Raw genomic sequence first — 14,986 nt, 5'->3', positions numbered from 1 at the left:
ATCTATATAATAGCAACTAAAACAGAGTACCACTGACACCATCAATGAAGTTTTACTTAAACCACGAAGCAGCTTGCCACAGAGACAAGAACGAGAACTATACTAGAAGATGAACCTCTCTAATTAGAGAGCCAACACGTTTCGACCTTCTGGTGGTAGGACCAGGAAAAACGGTTTCAAAGAAAGGTCTTCATCAGGGCGGGGTTCTGGACATGTAGGACAATGTGCACCTATTTGGACTTGACCGTTGTAATATGGAGGTTCTCCTGTTTCGTGTCGTTAGGATGAGCTTTCCAACTTTATCCGGATCTGAATATTACTTGGGGCTTCATCTTCTAGTATAGTTCTCATTCTTGTCTCTGTGGCAAGTGGCTTGCGGCGTGACACGCCGCAAGCCGCTTGGTGTACTTGAGCTGAATCTGGGATGCCCGGCACACGAGTTTGCAAATAAATCTCTGACCCCTCTAGGACCTGTAACATTGGTTAATTGAGGACACAATAAGAGAAGGTCCCAATAAACATTGTAAAATAGTAGGACTTACTGATGTCGAGATTGACATTTCCATAAAAATCTTGATGAGTTTCATGGATATCTTATGTGTGGAACTATGTTTTATAGGTTTTTTCACTTTCTCTGGCATGTAAATACTGCACATGCTTTTTAAAGCTGGGTCAATTGTTGTTGTGTACATAAGAAAAATATAAGAAGGGTATGTCCTAACGTGTATTGTGATGGGAATCACGATTTTGATGACAAAAATAATGAAGAATGAGTCCATAAATAAATTGGAGTCCGATGGCAATTGAAAGTACCATTGTGGTTTAAGTAAAACTTCATTGAGGGTGTCACAGGTACTCTGTTTTAGTTGCTAAGTTAATATTAACTGCATTTCTTTTCATTATTAATTTACAGATGCCTGATCTCTGGCAGTGTCTTTGTACAAGTTAACAATTATTCCTTTATTGCACCCAGTCCCACCCTGCAGTATCCCACAGTATAACAGAGTTCACACACAAGTGGATTTCAAACTAGCGTGATTGGGTGTACTACTCCTAGAGAGAAGGGTCTAGGGAACAAATCAGGCTGGGCTGGTGTAGGGTAAGCTGAGGCACTGTTACATACTTTGGGAGGCAAGCGGAAATAAGTACAGTGTTTATTTCGTGAAGTACAAGGTAATAAATAAGGAACCCACACAGACTGTCCTCGTGCATCAGACGCTCAATGAAAACTGCAGACCTGATGCGGGTCAGCAGCGTAGGCCATAAAGAAGTTACTTGAAAAAAACATAGCAACCAGAAAGTATTTACTTTTGGCAAGTGAGCTCCCTCGGCAATAAACCTTTCTTGATCTTAGAGCAATTTCTGATAAAAACCCAATCCCCAAAACAGGACAATGCCCAATCCTACTTTTGTGCACTGAAAACAGGAGGGTCTTTAAAGTTTTTGCCAAACTTGCAATTTAGCTGCTTTTCTCCCTGTTTAGTGCTGTTGGGGTAACTGTGTAAAACTGTAGGAGCTACCAAACCTTCAGTGCATGGTGGGTCAGTCACTAACATACGTGATCGAGCAGCCTGAAAACATTGCTGTTCTTGGTGACAGCTATGTTGCACCATCACAGCTCTCCCAGTCTTGCCTTGGTGATCTCTGGAGAATTCCAGTCCACCTTCATTGATGCCTCCAAATTCTACAGCCAGAGGGAGGGCTCTCTCTTTCTGCAGGTCAGCCAGATTGTTGTCCTGTTGAAATGCCACATTGTGTAGCATGGTGCGACAGGGAGGCGGGTCCCCTGGACATAGATACCGATGTTGCCTTGGACTGGTGGTCCGCTGTACCGCTGACCCCCCCTTTCTGTCGCCCTTACACAGACTGATGCGACAGAGCAAGAGGAGTGGTTCCCAACGGAAGGCAGCAGTGCATGGATCTTCCCGTCGGAAAAGAGCAGGGTCCCTTTAACCCCGGACTGCAGTACTACGTGGCTCCGCCCCCTGAGAGCGAAGCCGAGCCAAAAGCCGGAAGACAGAGCAAGACGGCGGACGGCGTTTTCCCGGAGGCGGATGGTGTACTGGAGTGGAGACGGAGAGTGGAGCAGTCGAGCGTCGGGGAAGAAGAGGAAGGATACGAGAGGAGCCCAGCTGATCTCGTCAAGCCAGGAGGCCACCGGTTCGGCGCTTCGCCCTGCCACGTTCCCACGGGAGGAGCGTGGCTGGACAAGGTACGGGGCAAGGTAGCGGGCTGGGTGGGGCGTACCGGCCAGTCGAACAATCGCGACCCAGTGTAAATATTGTACAGCCTATGTGTCTTGTTCCCCCCCCCCCCCTCACGAGCACTACGGATTTGTACATAGTTGAGCACTTGGTTTCCCTCACACCCGGCCCCAATAGACTTGACAAGGACGTCCCAGTGACTTCTTCTTTTCTTTCCTTTCTTTTGGGGAACCACCCGGACGGAGGCCGGGGACAGAACACCGGCGAGCCAACCCCGCCCTAACAAGACCTGAAAGTCAGGCTCAGCTGCACTCAGGACCGGCTTCATTCTGGATAGCTCGGGATTCCCAAGAGGAGTCAGGACGGAGCCCTCCGAGTTCGCAAGACTAAGAGTGTCAAGCAAACGAAGGAAAGTTTATCCAAAAATAAAACCCTCTTTGAGAGCGCTATTTCCTGCCTCCGTCTCAATTGATACCACTCCCCCAGACCCTGTCCCATTACACATGGCCAGTTCTTTTCTGAGGTTCCCTGTAGTGCTTAACTGACACTAGCATTTTCGGCCACTAATTGGTCTACCCCCACCTATAGTTGCGGCCTGGGTCAAGGTTACTGAGGGCCACGCCGGTAGTTCCAGTCCCCTGTGGCCAACACAGGCTCCATGATCCAAGAGGCTTCCTCGGCTTGGCATCCTTGTATCGGCCAGGTGGCTCTATAAATAAGGATTTGGGCCAGTCACGGATAACCCCTCCGCCTTTTTGATGGCCGACATCTGGATGCTCCCAACATAACCCCACCCCCCTTTCCTCTCATAGGCCCACACTTCAGTCAGTCAGGTGGCGGGATGAGGGGTGGATTCCACTGGATTAGATGGGGCTCTCTCACTAGGTCTTCAAGTCAATTCCTTTCAGGATTTGCTCAGTCAGTCCTGCCACCCACAGCTCTTAACACAATCAATGACAATGTCACAATCACCTGCACCTCCACCCCACCCATGCATCATGAACCAATAATCACAAACTGGCCTCGCATGATGATGTGAAAACAGGAGAGAACTCTCAACCGACTGATTGTCCTACCTCAACCGAATACGCAAAACATAACACACCATTTGGGATCTATTCAGATGTTCATTCTACTCCCCTAAAGAACTAAAAAGCGGTCTGATTGAGACCCTTAAATCACCCAACAAACCTTGTGCAGAAATTACAATCGTACACCACATTTTAATTCTACTAAACATAATACAAATATGCAATACACACAATGCTTCATTACTGCACCAACGTCAAGCACAAATTGACAGGTCATGGGCAACTTGACACTGGAGAATAAGATATCAATTGGGAAAGCCACTCCAGCAAATCCCTCACCTACTTAGACTCAAACAAACACACACACGCACAAAGAAAAGAAAAAGGTACTCTAAAATCGTTAAAGCATTACAGAGAAACCAGTGCTCAAACAAAGGCAGTTTTAACTACAGAACACACATTGGACAAAGTCGCCTTCACTACCCAGCGACAGTCCACCTTCCTGTAAGTGTTTTGATTCGAAATGTGAAAAAGCCTAGAACTATGTGAAAATGCACACACCCAGGACATATGGTAATAGCGTTCGTATAGCGTACTGCTGCCATTGCTAACATAACATCACAACACCAGGACCATACCCTTATTGCTCCTCCAAGACATGCTTCACACCCCCTCCTCATGCTCTGAGCTGCAAGGAGGAGGTCCTTCTTACAGCGTCTCTCTCTCTCGTCAAGGATGCTGGTCATCCTCCCTGTGGTCTGAACTATAAGGCAAAAGAGGATTTCCTTCTTAAAGAGCTCCTCTCTCAGCCAGGATGCTCATAGGCCTCCCTGTGCTCTCAGCCATAAGGAGCAAGTCCTTCTTAAAGCTACTCTCTCTCGCACAGGATGCTCGTCAGCCTTGCTGTGCTCTGAAATGTGAGGAGGTTAAAGCTACTCTCGCCCAGGATGCTAGTCAGTCTCCCTGCGCTCCCAACTGTGAGAAGCAAGTCCTTCTTAAAGCTACCCCGAGATCCTGTTGACTGTGCCATCCAAGGGTAGATTAACGTCACTGCCAAGAATTATAGCAGCCTTATGTGGTAATTCAATATGTAAGCCCAGAAAAATGGACAAGAAGTGCCCATCACCAATGTAAGATTCCTGAAATGTATCAAACTCACCTTCCAGATTCAAACTCGAAACAGTGGTTCAAAGACTGGTTCTCTCCAGTCCAACTGTAGGTTGTCCATGCTACACGGATTCCTAAGACGCACCTCATTCCTTTGAGGCAACCCTTCACACTGGAGGCAGACTAGTCTCAGGGATCAAACACTTTGAGCACATCACTCCTGCACTTATCACGCCCAATCCACACAAGAAGTTTCTTCATGGTGGCTGTATCTTCCATAAGGCACAACACCCCACCCCCCACCCAAATACCTATCCAAAATCATCATACAGAACCCTGCAGCTTCTGTGAAACACCAGTTCCCTACTAAACCTTCTCTTTAAAAGACAGCCAACATTCGATCAATTATTTAGTTGAAGTCCTGTGGCATCTGGCATTCCCTTCCACCCAAGTTACCAACTAATTCAGACTACGGCTCGCTTAAGAGAGAGTAGAAAATATTACCCTCCTCATGAATCAACCCATCTTTTCACATCCATACCTCTCTGCAGACTGAACCCTAGAACGTTTACTGAACATTGAGCCCCCTCCACCACTGAGTCCTACCTTTATAGATTCTGACCTGTCCACATAAACTACCCAAGCTTAGAAATTGGCAAGGTATATACACGGTTCTGAATCCCACCACCAATGCGCAGTTATATGCAAATGAACCTTTTCTTGACTGTAACAATAAAAACTCACTGCAATGTGTTCACACCCCTTTGAGATACAGTCTGTGCTATATAAAACCATTAAATAAATATATAATCAATGTGTACCAACATTTCTACTTTTTTATGTGATGTGTGCGGGAGGAAAACACGTGCTAGAAGATTAGTTGTAGGAAACAGGATGAAAGGTTTTAAGAGTATCTAACCTTATAACCATATGAGGCATATTCTGCACAATGTGGAGTCTCAGCAGGTGTTGAGTTTGAAGGAACTAATGGATGCTAGAAACTTTAGGTTGCAATCATTTACGCACTTAAGAACTTGCGTATAAGAGTTTTGTTAAATTAGGTGAACAGTTGTAAATCTTTACAATGCTGAGGCGCACTGTCTACACCCGGAGAATCACAATTGTTTTGTTAACCATGTCCTTCTACTTTATAAGGACATCAAGTGAACACTTCACTTCATACTGTAATCAGGAAATGGGAAAGAAAAAATACTTTGATAAATTCCAGGCTCTGTAATTTTTAAGAAAATTTGGTTTGAGCCATAAGTTCATCTTTTAAAACACCTGGGCGACATCAATTTTCTATTTAAAACATATTGCGCAACGTTTAGAACAATGGAGTAGGGCTGTGTTTAAATCTATCACTTACATGTACTGCAAATTGTTGAATCCCTGGAAGAGAGTAGAGGACAGGTTCTGGAGGGGGTTTCCCGAGAGGTCTCTAGTAAAAGAAACAAACATTTACATGAGATTTCTATCTACTGGAACTAGGCCACAGTACAGATCACACACAAGTCAATTAACACCGCCACCAGAACAGCAACATTGGTTTTCTTGGCAATAGCCTGTAATCTGGCAAGGTTTTTAAACATCTGGCAAATTAAACTACCATCCAAGTTGCGCATTCTCCCAGGTCTGTGCTGCCCTCTTTAGAGTGAATGTCCTCTGCACTACGCATGGTAGTATGCAGGGCTCCATTTCTCTTCCACCTGCATGCCCATGGTGTCATCCAGTGCCTCTTCTTCTTAAGTCTGTCCATGGTGGTGTGTAACGCTATCCTCCCTGTCTCTATGGCTGATGCATCATACCTCTTCCTCCCAATGTGTGCCTAGTGATATGTAGCTCCTCTCATAATTATCAGTCTATGTATGTTGACATTCAGAGTCCCCCTCATTGCCTCTCTGATTTGCACCAATGCTGGCATCATCCCTGCACGTTTTCGTCCTTGCAGTATGCATGGCAGAATGAGTGGCTCTCCTTGTCACGTGCATGGTGGTATAAAGTGCCTCTCTTCTTTGGCACGATTGTGTGCAGTGGTATGCAGTGTCTCACATACTCTTCCTCCTTGGCATGTGTGTAGAAATTGCCCATGCCTCTCCTCTTCCTTTGTGAACGCTGGTGGTATGCAGAGTGCTTTTATTTTATTCCTGGTCTTGTGTGTGGTGGCATTCAGTGTCTTTCCACCTCTTCCTACTTGGTGTGTTTCTGGTGGCATGTAGTGCCTCTTCTCTGGCATCTGTGTTCTGGCATGCAGAGCTCTTCTCCTACCTCTAGCTATATGTATTGCCTCTGCCATCTTCTTTGGCATGTGCACAGTGGTTGCAATTCTCATCTCATTTTTGGTCTAGAAGAATGCCATGGGCATGTATCTTCATGATGTGGTATGCAGTACCTGTGAACGCTTTTTTAACACTGTGTGTAAGTTGTTATGCAGTGTTGCCCTCTGGTCGAGCAGGTTGTTTCACGCTGCTTTATTCAGCACCCCTGGATTATGTTTGGCAGGACACTCCTACCTGGCAGCCAAGACATGGAACTCCCTCCCGATCCACCTCCGGCTGACTCAGGATCATCTCTCCTTCAGGAAGCTCCTCAAGACCTGGCTCTTCGAGCAGTAGAGGACCCCTCCCCCCAGCGCCTTGAGACCCTTCTGGGTGAGTAGCGCGCTATACAAATGCCTTGATTGATTGATTGATTGAGTGAATACATATTCCCTCCTATTCACATGTACTTACAAGGCGACTGCAGCACTGGCATTCTGTAACTCAGGACCAAGGTACGTCAGTGAGCAATTCCACAGATCCAGCCTGAGGAGAGAAGATCGAGAATGAGCGGCAGACACCAAATCTATTATGGATACCTCCCACCACTGTCAGGCCTAGCAGGACAGTCTCTTGAAGACCAACAATAAAAACAGAAACCTGAGCAAGAGCATCAGGTCAGCAAGAAGGTGAATGTAAACAGTGCAGGAGCAGGAAGAGTGAGGGGGCAGTCAGGTTAGGAGGTATTAACACAGTAATTGTGGTATATAAATAAATAATACCGGATCTATTTTTGACTGGACATAGTAATAACAGATAGCTCAATAAATAAGAGTCAAGATTCGAGGTAGTAGGAGTTTGCAGGTTTAATACAGCATAAGGACAGGAACAGTACAACCTGCACAGGAATAGGATGGCAGCGCTGCCGGGGGCAGGATCGGAATCGGGACAACGGCGCTGGCGTAACATTTAATAACAGTGCACAAGTATATATACTAAAACAATTGCATTACAATACATACGATAGGCGGAGCAGTGGGTGTGGTCAATAGCAGTCGCGAAAGATAAGGGTGAAAAGAGGTGTAACAGGAGGCGTATACATAGACATGTGATGTAAACGTAACAGAATATGTCATAAATGGGGCGGAAACATGGAGGGGGCTACCTAAGGAGCCGGGACCTCTAACCTAGTGGTGCGCGTAAACTGACAATGACGTGTTACTAGGAGAAGCTGGGGGCTATGACTTCTGCGCTAGGAGCAGAGACTGAAGTCTGGAGAGTCAGGGCGACATGTACCTAAACACTATCTAGTATCTGATGTTTAGAGAACATGTTGATATAAACTAAAAGTTATCGGAGTAAAGGCTAACAGATTCTAAGACTGGTGCATGCATTATTCTATATGTAGTGCGTGTTGAGGAATATTAAATGACCATTTAATACAGTATTTCTCTTACATGGAGACGTAAAGGCTAGACCATGACGGAAACTATTGATGCGATTCAGTAGCTAAGGAATGCAGAGAAGGAGGGCTGGACTGATAACTAGAATCATAACATTCTCTTGGCAGACTAGCAGGCAGAGCCAGGCCAAGCCGGGCACTGTGAGGCAGGAAGTAAGTGAAGGGTCAGGAATACAGGTGGGGGCTGTATCGCTCCTCAGCGAGGGCTCAGGAGACAGGAGCTGAATCTGGTGTCCGGGCCCTTTTGAGGCCTAGAAACGGGGACTTTTCAATGAAATAACGTGCACACTGAGAAACGTGGCAACGTAACTTTACATAGGCCTGATACTCGTAGCTTTCACGAGAACTGGAAACTGGCATACTAGAGATGGACACAACTGTAATTGCATCTTTAATCAAACATGGGGAATACATATGCATATTAATCATGCATATGCAACATAAGATGGGGAACACGTAGGGACACAGAACATGGCAAAATTTACTTTTCCACATTCCCTCCTTGTCACTACGTTTCCATCAGGAAACATCAATATTCATGATACCATCTATTATTTCATACAGTATCATTTGCTCGTCTCGAATTTTCTTGGAACGGGATTTAGGACGGGACTTGGGACTAGGAATACAGGATGTAGCACAAATGCCGCAAATCGCAGGGCCACATTGTATACAGAGGCAGCAACTGAATATGATCGCTACTGCAATACCTAGAAAGGACAACACTTTCCATCCCCAGGCGGAAATTATATTCCAGAACCAACCGGACCATGTCCAGGTGCCTGGATTTTGGTGCAACAGATGGGCAATTTTATGGAGTCTGGTTATAGCTGAATAAACAGACGGCGCGTTATTAGGAATGAAAATGCAGCAACTAGATCCGATGACTCTACATGCCCCGCCCCTATCGGCCAGTATGACGTCAAGGACGAGACGATTCCGGAGCACGACAATTCTCATAAAGGATTGCTCTTCGGTTAAGTTACCTAGAGCAGAGGTAGTCTCAATCACTACTGCTTCAAGTGTTCTGGTTAATCTACGTATCAGTTTACTATTCACGACAGTACCTAAGTAGGGAAAGACACCTTTATTGATATCTATGTATTGTTCTAGAGCAGTTTCAGTATAATCGACAATCGGGAGGTCTCTCTTGTGTCTAGTATGTACTAGGTGGGAGTTCCTATGATAGTCAGGTGGGGCTAGAAAAACTGGTGGCAGTAGGAAGGCAATGTAACAGGTTCCCTCCCAATCGAGGGGCAGACGAACATATGCGGTCTGACCACAAACAAAATAAGAATGACGTGAAGCTTTGAAAATAGATTTCCCACTGTCACTATACTTGACAATAGTAGTACAATCACTATGTCCTACATGTACGGAACCATTATTTCTGACACATAATTCACCTTTGACTGGTAATACTGACATAGCAGGTAAGTCTGGAGTAGAATCAGACTGAACATTCAGGACCATGAAATTCGAAGAATAATTACCCAAATTATAAACTTCATTTTCTAGATCTAACCCTGTTCTGTGGGGAAGACCTTGCTTGTCTGGAAAACATGTACTGTTCAGAAAAGACATATCATTTGAGGATGACGTTAACGTGGACCATGCTCCACATGAACCGTTATGTGAAAATGGATAAGGAAACAGTGGCAGAACTCCCTTCGGTGTCTGGAAAGGGGGGGAGTCGACCACACACCCAACAATTAGTGGCATTGCTGGTCTGGTGTGAATAATGTAACATGCGGATAAAGGAATTATTTCGCATAGCAAGACGATAAGATAGTTCATGAGGAGGCAGATCACTAAACGTATGCTCTACTGTAGTATTAGAAGACTTATTTACATGAGAAACTGGAAAACATAAATAAAATGCATAACTCGTGCAGGTAATCATAAGGCTGAGATATAGCAGAAAACATAAAATAATAATGCAACTTTTAGAGTTCTCACTAACTCTCTCTCTATGGGGGTCTATTTTATACATGTCAGAAACCGGTCTAACCGTTTCACCTAGGGGAGGACTTAGACAATCAAACTGGCTGACTTATTTTACTAGACCTTAATTTTAACTTATACTCCTGCTGCGGAGTTTTCTCTAACAGGGAGGGTTTCGTATCAATGTCATTTGCGGGACAGTCCTTGAGAATAGTACTTTGGCAGTCTTTAAAATCCTCGGAAATGTTCTTGGAAACAGTCTTTAGTCCATAAAACTTCTTTACATGCGACAAATGTACCCAGCCCTTCCTGCCTTCCAGCTTGACGGCAGTACGGGTGGCCAGGAGGACTTGCTTGGGCTCCTTCCAGCGGGGCTCCAGCGGACTTGAACGATCAAAGTTCCTTACGAGAACCAGATTTCCGGGAACGATTTCATGCGGTGCCACCTCGGTATTGTCTGGAAATGCGGCGGCAACCTGTGAACGACAAGAGTGTAGGGCAGACATCAAGGAAGCTAGGTAATCTGTCAGCATATTACTTGAAACATCTGTAATACTTCGAGGTCTAGGTGTACCCCACACATTAGGGGGGCGGCCGAATACGACCTCGTACGGGGACAGACCTGATCTGGAATGTGCGACCATGCGCATATAAAACAGAGCGACTGGCAGAGCAACTAACCAATCTACACCTTTTTCTTGACAGACTTTAGCAATACGTATTTTCAGGGTCTGATGTTGTCTCTCTACGAGACCGGCTGCTTCAGGATGGCGTACACAATGGAACTTCCACTGGTACCCTAACAAAAGGGAAACGTGTTTCATCAGTTCAGATGAGAATGGCTGGCCGTTATCAGAATATACGACCCTAGGGAGTCCATAACGGGGGAAGAATTCACGAACCAACTGCTTGGCAGTGGTCGCGGCTGTGTAATCTGGAACTGGATATGCTTCTGTCCACCTGGACAAAGCGCATACAACTACAAGGACATACTTGAAACCTCGACATCGCTCCATCTGAATATAATCCATCTGGAGGACCTCAAAAGGGTGGTCAGGGGGTTGGAATCCACCTTGTTCCACCGGGACACTTTTACCTGGATTAAACTGGCAACATATCATACAGGTACGGACTTTCTGCTTGGCTGCAGCTCGTAAATGCTTGTTAAACCAAATGTTCTGGATACTGTCTAACATAGCTTTTTCTCCTAAATGTGCTGGACTAAGTGCGGTATTGATAATGACTTGAACCATAGAGTCGGGGAGAAACCATGAGGCTTTTCCCTTCGTCACCCATCCTTGATCTGTCTGGACCCCTCCTTGTTCGGACCATTTCTTGATTTCATCGGGAGTAGCATGTAACTGGATATCTATGACATCTTGAGTAGGGTCCTTAACTGTCATACAGGTAGTCGGATCTGGAGTATGTGTCTGTGTCGGATTAACCGACATGTCTGGAGTCTGTGCTGTAAGCTTGGCTGTGCGGTCTGCTAGATCATTACCTTGGGAAATAATGTCAGTAACTTTCGTATGTGCTTTGCATTTCATGATAGCAATAGATGTCGGTAAATGTATGGCATCTAACAGAGCTTGAATAAGGAGACCATGCTGAATCTTGGTTCCATGAGAAGTCATGAAACCTCTCGCCTGCCAGAGCACTCCGAAGTCGTGTACGACTCCAAATGCGTAGCGTGAATCTGTGTAAATATTAACTTTCAGGTTCTTGGCGTGTATGCAGGCTTGGGTCAGAGCAACTAGCTCTGCTGCTTGAGCAGACAGGGTGTCAATACGGTGTGTTTCTATAACTTCAGTGTCAGTAGTCACTGCATACGCGGCTACTAGTTCTCCTGTACTTGTTCTCATACATGAACCATCCACATAAAGTGTCAGGTCGGGATCTGGTAATGGAATATCTGTCAGATCTTGTCTTGGCTTAGTCATAGTGTTAACTACTTCCACACAGTCATGTGTGACAGGATTTGAAGTAACTGACGGTAACAGTGTAGCAGGATTTAGAACGTTACAGCGTCTGATTTCTATGTGTGGCTGGAACAGTGTCAGTTCATAACCTGTTAAACGTGCAATTGTCAAGTGCTGAGTCTGTGTTCGGTTTAAAAGAACTTCCACGGAGTGTGGAACTTGTACTGTCAAGGAATGTCCTAATACTATGGAATCACTTTGTCTGATAGCTAGTGCCGTGGCTGCAACTGACTTGAGGCACGCAGGCAGAGCCTGGGCTACTGGATCTAATGTGCTCGAAAAATAAGCACAGGGCTTGTATTGACCTGCTTGATCTTGCGTGAGAACAGATAATGCTGTACCATCACGTTCTGTAACAAAAAGTGTAAAAGGCTTACTGTAGTTCGGTGTAGCTAGAACAGGAGCTTGACATAGAGCTTTCTTTAACTCATTGAAACTAAGTGTATGTTCAGACGTCCAAGGGAGGACAGTCGATACGGCTGCCTCCTGTGTCGTTAACTGTATCAGTGGTTTGGCTAGAAATGCATACTGAGGAATCCATTGTATGCAATAAGAAGTAAGGCCGATAAAAGCACGTACCTCCTTCTGGGTCTTGGGCTGAGGAAGACTCGCTATTAACTGGATACGGTCTGGTGTCAACTGCCTACCCCACTTGGACAGTAAGTGGCCTAAGTAGATCACTTGCTGGACACAGAATTGAAGCTTCGAAGGGGACACCTTGTGCCCCATCTCGGCTAGGAAATACAGAACTGTAAGTGACGCTCGCTCGCAAGCACGTTCAGAACGGGCTGTGATCAGTAGATCATCGACATACTGGAGCATGGCAGTGTCAGCTGGCATGTGAATGTTGTCTAGTTGTCTCTTAAGTGCTTGACTGTAAATACTAGGACTTTCTGTGAAACCTTGAGGAGCTCGTGTGAATTTATAGCTCCTTCCATTTAAACAAAAACCGAAAAGAAACTGGCTATCTGGATGAATTGGGACACTAAAAAATGCGTTCTTGAGGTCGATTACGGTAAAGAATATTGCCTCAGAATCAATGGCTGTCAATAGGGATGAAATATCTGGAACAACTGGATACTGGGGAATAATACATTTATTAAGTTCTCGAAGGTCAATCACTAATCGATATACTGGGGGTGCATTTGGATCAGTACGTTTCATGACTGGAATGATCGGAGAATTACATACATTGGAGTCAGTTTCTACAACTACTCCTTGAGCCATGAGCTCGTCAATAATTTTGGATAAGGCTGCTACAGCCTCAGGTGGTAATCTGTACTGTCTGATTCGTGGCAGGACTATACCTGGCTTGAGAGTCACACGATGAGGTGTGATTTGCATGAAACCAACATCAGTTGGACCTTGCGCCCATAGATGCTGCGGAACATTAGACAATCTTGGATCAAAATCTCGTAATACATAGTGACCCTTGAAGTCACGTAAAAACAAACGTATTCCCTCTGGGGAACAGCATATGACTGCACCTAATTCTTTCAGTGTCTTAATGCCTAACAAATTTTCTGGACATGACTTCGTAAGTAATAGATCAGTAGTGCGGGACAATGGACCTACTTCTAGAGTAACTGGCTTTGAAATCTCGTTTACAATAGGCTTTCCTGAAAATCCAAGGGAAACATTTCTGGAGCCTGAGAGCGGAGCCCCTGGAACTTCGGCGTGACTTATAGTGGTCCTACTTGCCCCTGTATCAATCAGAAACTTTCTGTCTTTCCCTAGTACTTGACTATGAACATAGGGACCTTCTTGATCTACAGGAATCTCGATGAGAGGCAAGCCTGCCTCCCTCTCTAGGCTGTTTCATGAATACTGTTGATACTCTGGATACTCTGTCTGAGCATACTGGTACATCTGCTGTGTAACATGCTGTGTTGCAGCAATAGGCTGCGGTGCTGGAACTGTCTGTTGTGCATTCTGTGGCTGAGAAGTCTGTGAAACTTGTTCTCGTCTAGGCGGACGTGGTCTTTCTTTAGTTTTACCAGTAACTATATTATGTTTCAGAACTGCCCACTCGTTTATGAAATGACCTGGCTGTTTACAATAATTGCATGTCCCTTTAACGGGAGCTGCAGGATGACTGGCTTGATTCGGACCCCTCTTCTGACTGTCTTGTGGAACAGATTGTGCAACTAGTACTTTCATTTTCGTGTCTTTCATACGTCTTCTCTCGTGTTCTTGCTCTTCTCTGATTCTATTCTGATGATACTGGAGCATCTGTAACATCTGCGACGGGGTACTAGCTTGCCATGTACTTTCGACTTTCAAAACTCGATTCTTAACTTGTGGACTTGAATTCTCGACTAATTTAGTAACAAAAAGATGAGGGTATGACTCACTACTCGTCTTCAAGCCACTGTTTATAATGAAACATTTCTCAAACCTAGAATAAAAATCACTAGTGTCTTCGTCTTGTTTCTGTTTACAGGCTGAGATTGCATCCCAGTCTTCCTTTTTAGTGGCTAACAATCTGGGCAAAACTTGTATTAACAGTTCTGGTAATTCTTTACATTTCTCTCCAAGACCGGTACCTGGTACTCGTATCTTATCTTCAGCTTCTAGAACTGCCCAATCGATCTTTTTCTCTCCCACCTCCCATTCTTTTTCCTTGAGTTTCTCATATACCCCTGCGGGCAACAGGACCTTTAACATTTTAATAATATCTGGATACGTATATTCTCCCATACGGAGCATGTCCTTTAATTCTCGGTGGAACCCTGCTGGATCTTTGTCATGACAGGGAATTAATTTCTTCATCTCTAAGAGTTCCATTTTTGTAATCGGGGTGTAAACAAATACTCGTTGCATTTCACCATCTGCTGTCCTGACTGGGTGTACTTCTCGTAACGGATTCTGTCTATCTATGTAAAACGGTTTACTTTCTGGAGGTGAGACATGAACAAAATGCGGATTTAAAAACGTTCTGTATTTGTGGCGCTGTTCTAGAATGACACTAATTAAATCGGTACCTAAACCTTTCCATCTA

General features: G+C 45.0%; 1 protein-coding gene across 1 annotated transcript in view; it reads right to left on the bottom strand.

Moving 5' to 3' along the window:
• Window positions 1-14,986, bottom strand: part of ATRAID (all-trans retinoic acid induced differentiation factor) — a 98,551-nt gene that overhangs the window by 19,167 nt on the left and 64,398 nt on the right. Inside the window, exons 3-4 of the mRNA XM_078650076.1 lie at window positions 7,075-7,146; window positions 5,712-5,783 (exon numbers count right to left, since the gene is read on the bottom strand). Of these exons, the coding sequence (XP_078506202.1) occupies window positions 5,712-5,783; window positions 7,075-7,146 (144 nt within the window). The remainder of the gene's footprint in view (window positions 1-5,711; window positions 5,784-7,074; window positions 7,147-14,986) is intronic.

The sequence above is a fragment of the Lissotriton helveticus genome, chromosome 6, assembly GCF_964261635.1.
Source record: "Lissotriton helveticus chromosome 6, aLisHel1.1, whole genome shotgun sequence".
Taxonomy (NCBI): Eukaryota; Metazoa; Chordata; class Amphibia; order Caudata; family Salamandridae; genus Lissotriton; species Lissotriton helveticus.
This window is presented reverse-complemented; position numbering and strand designations above follow the sequence as displayed.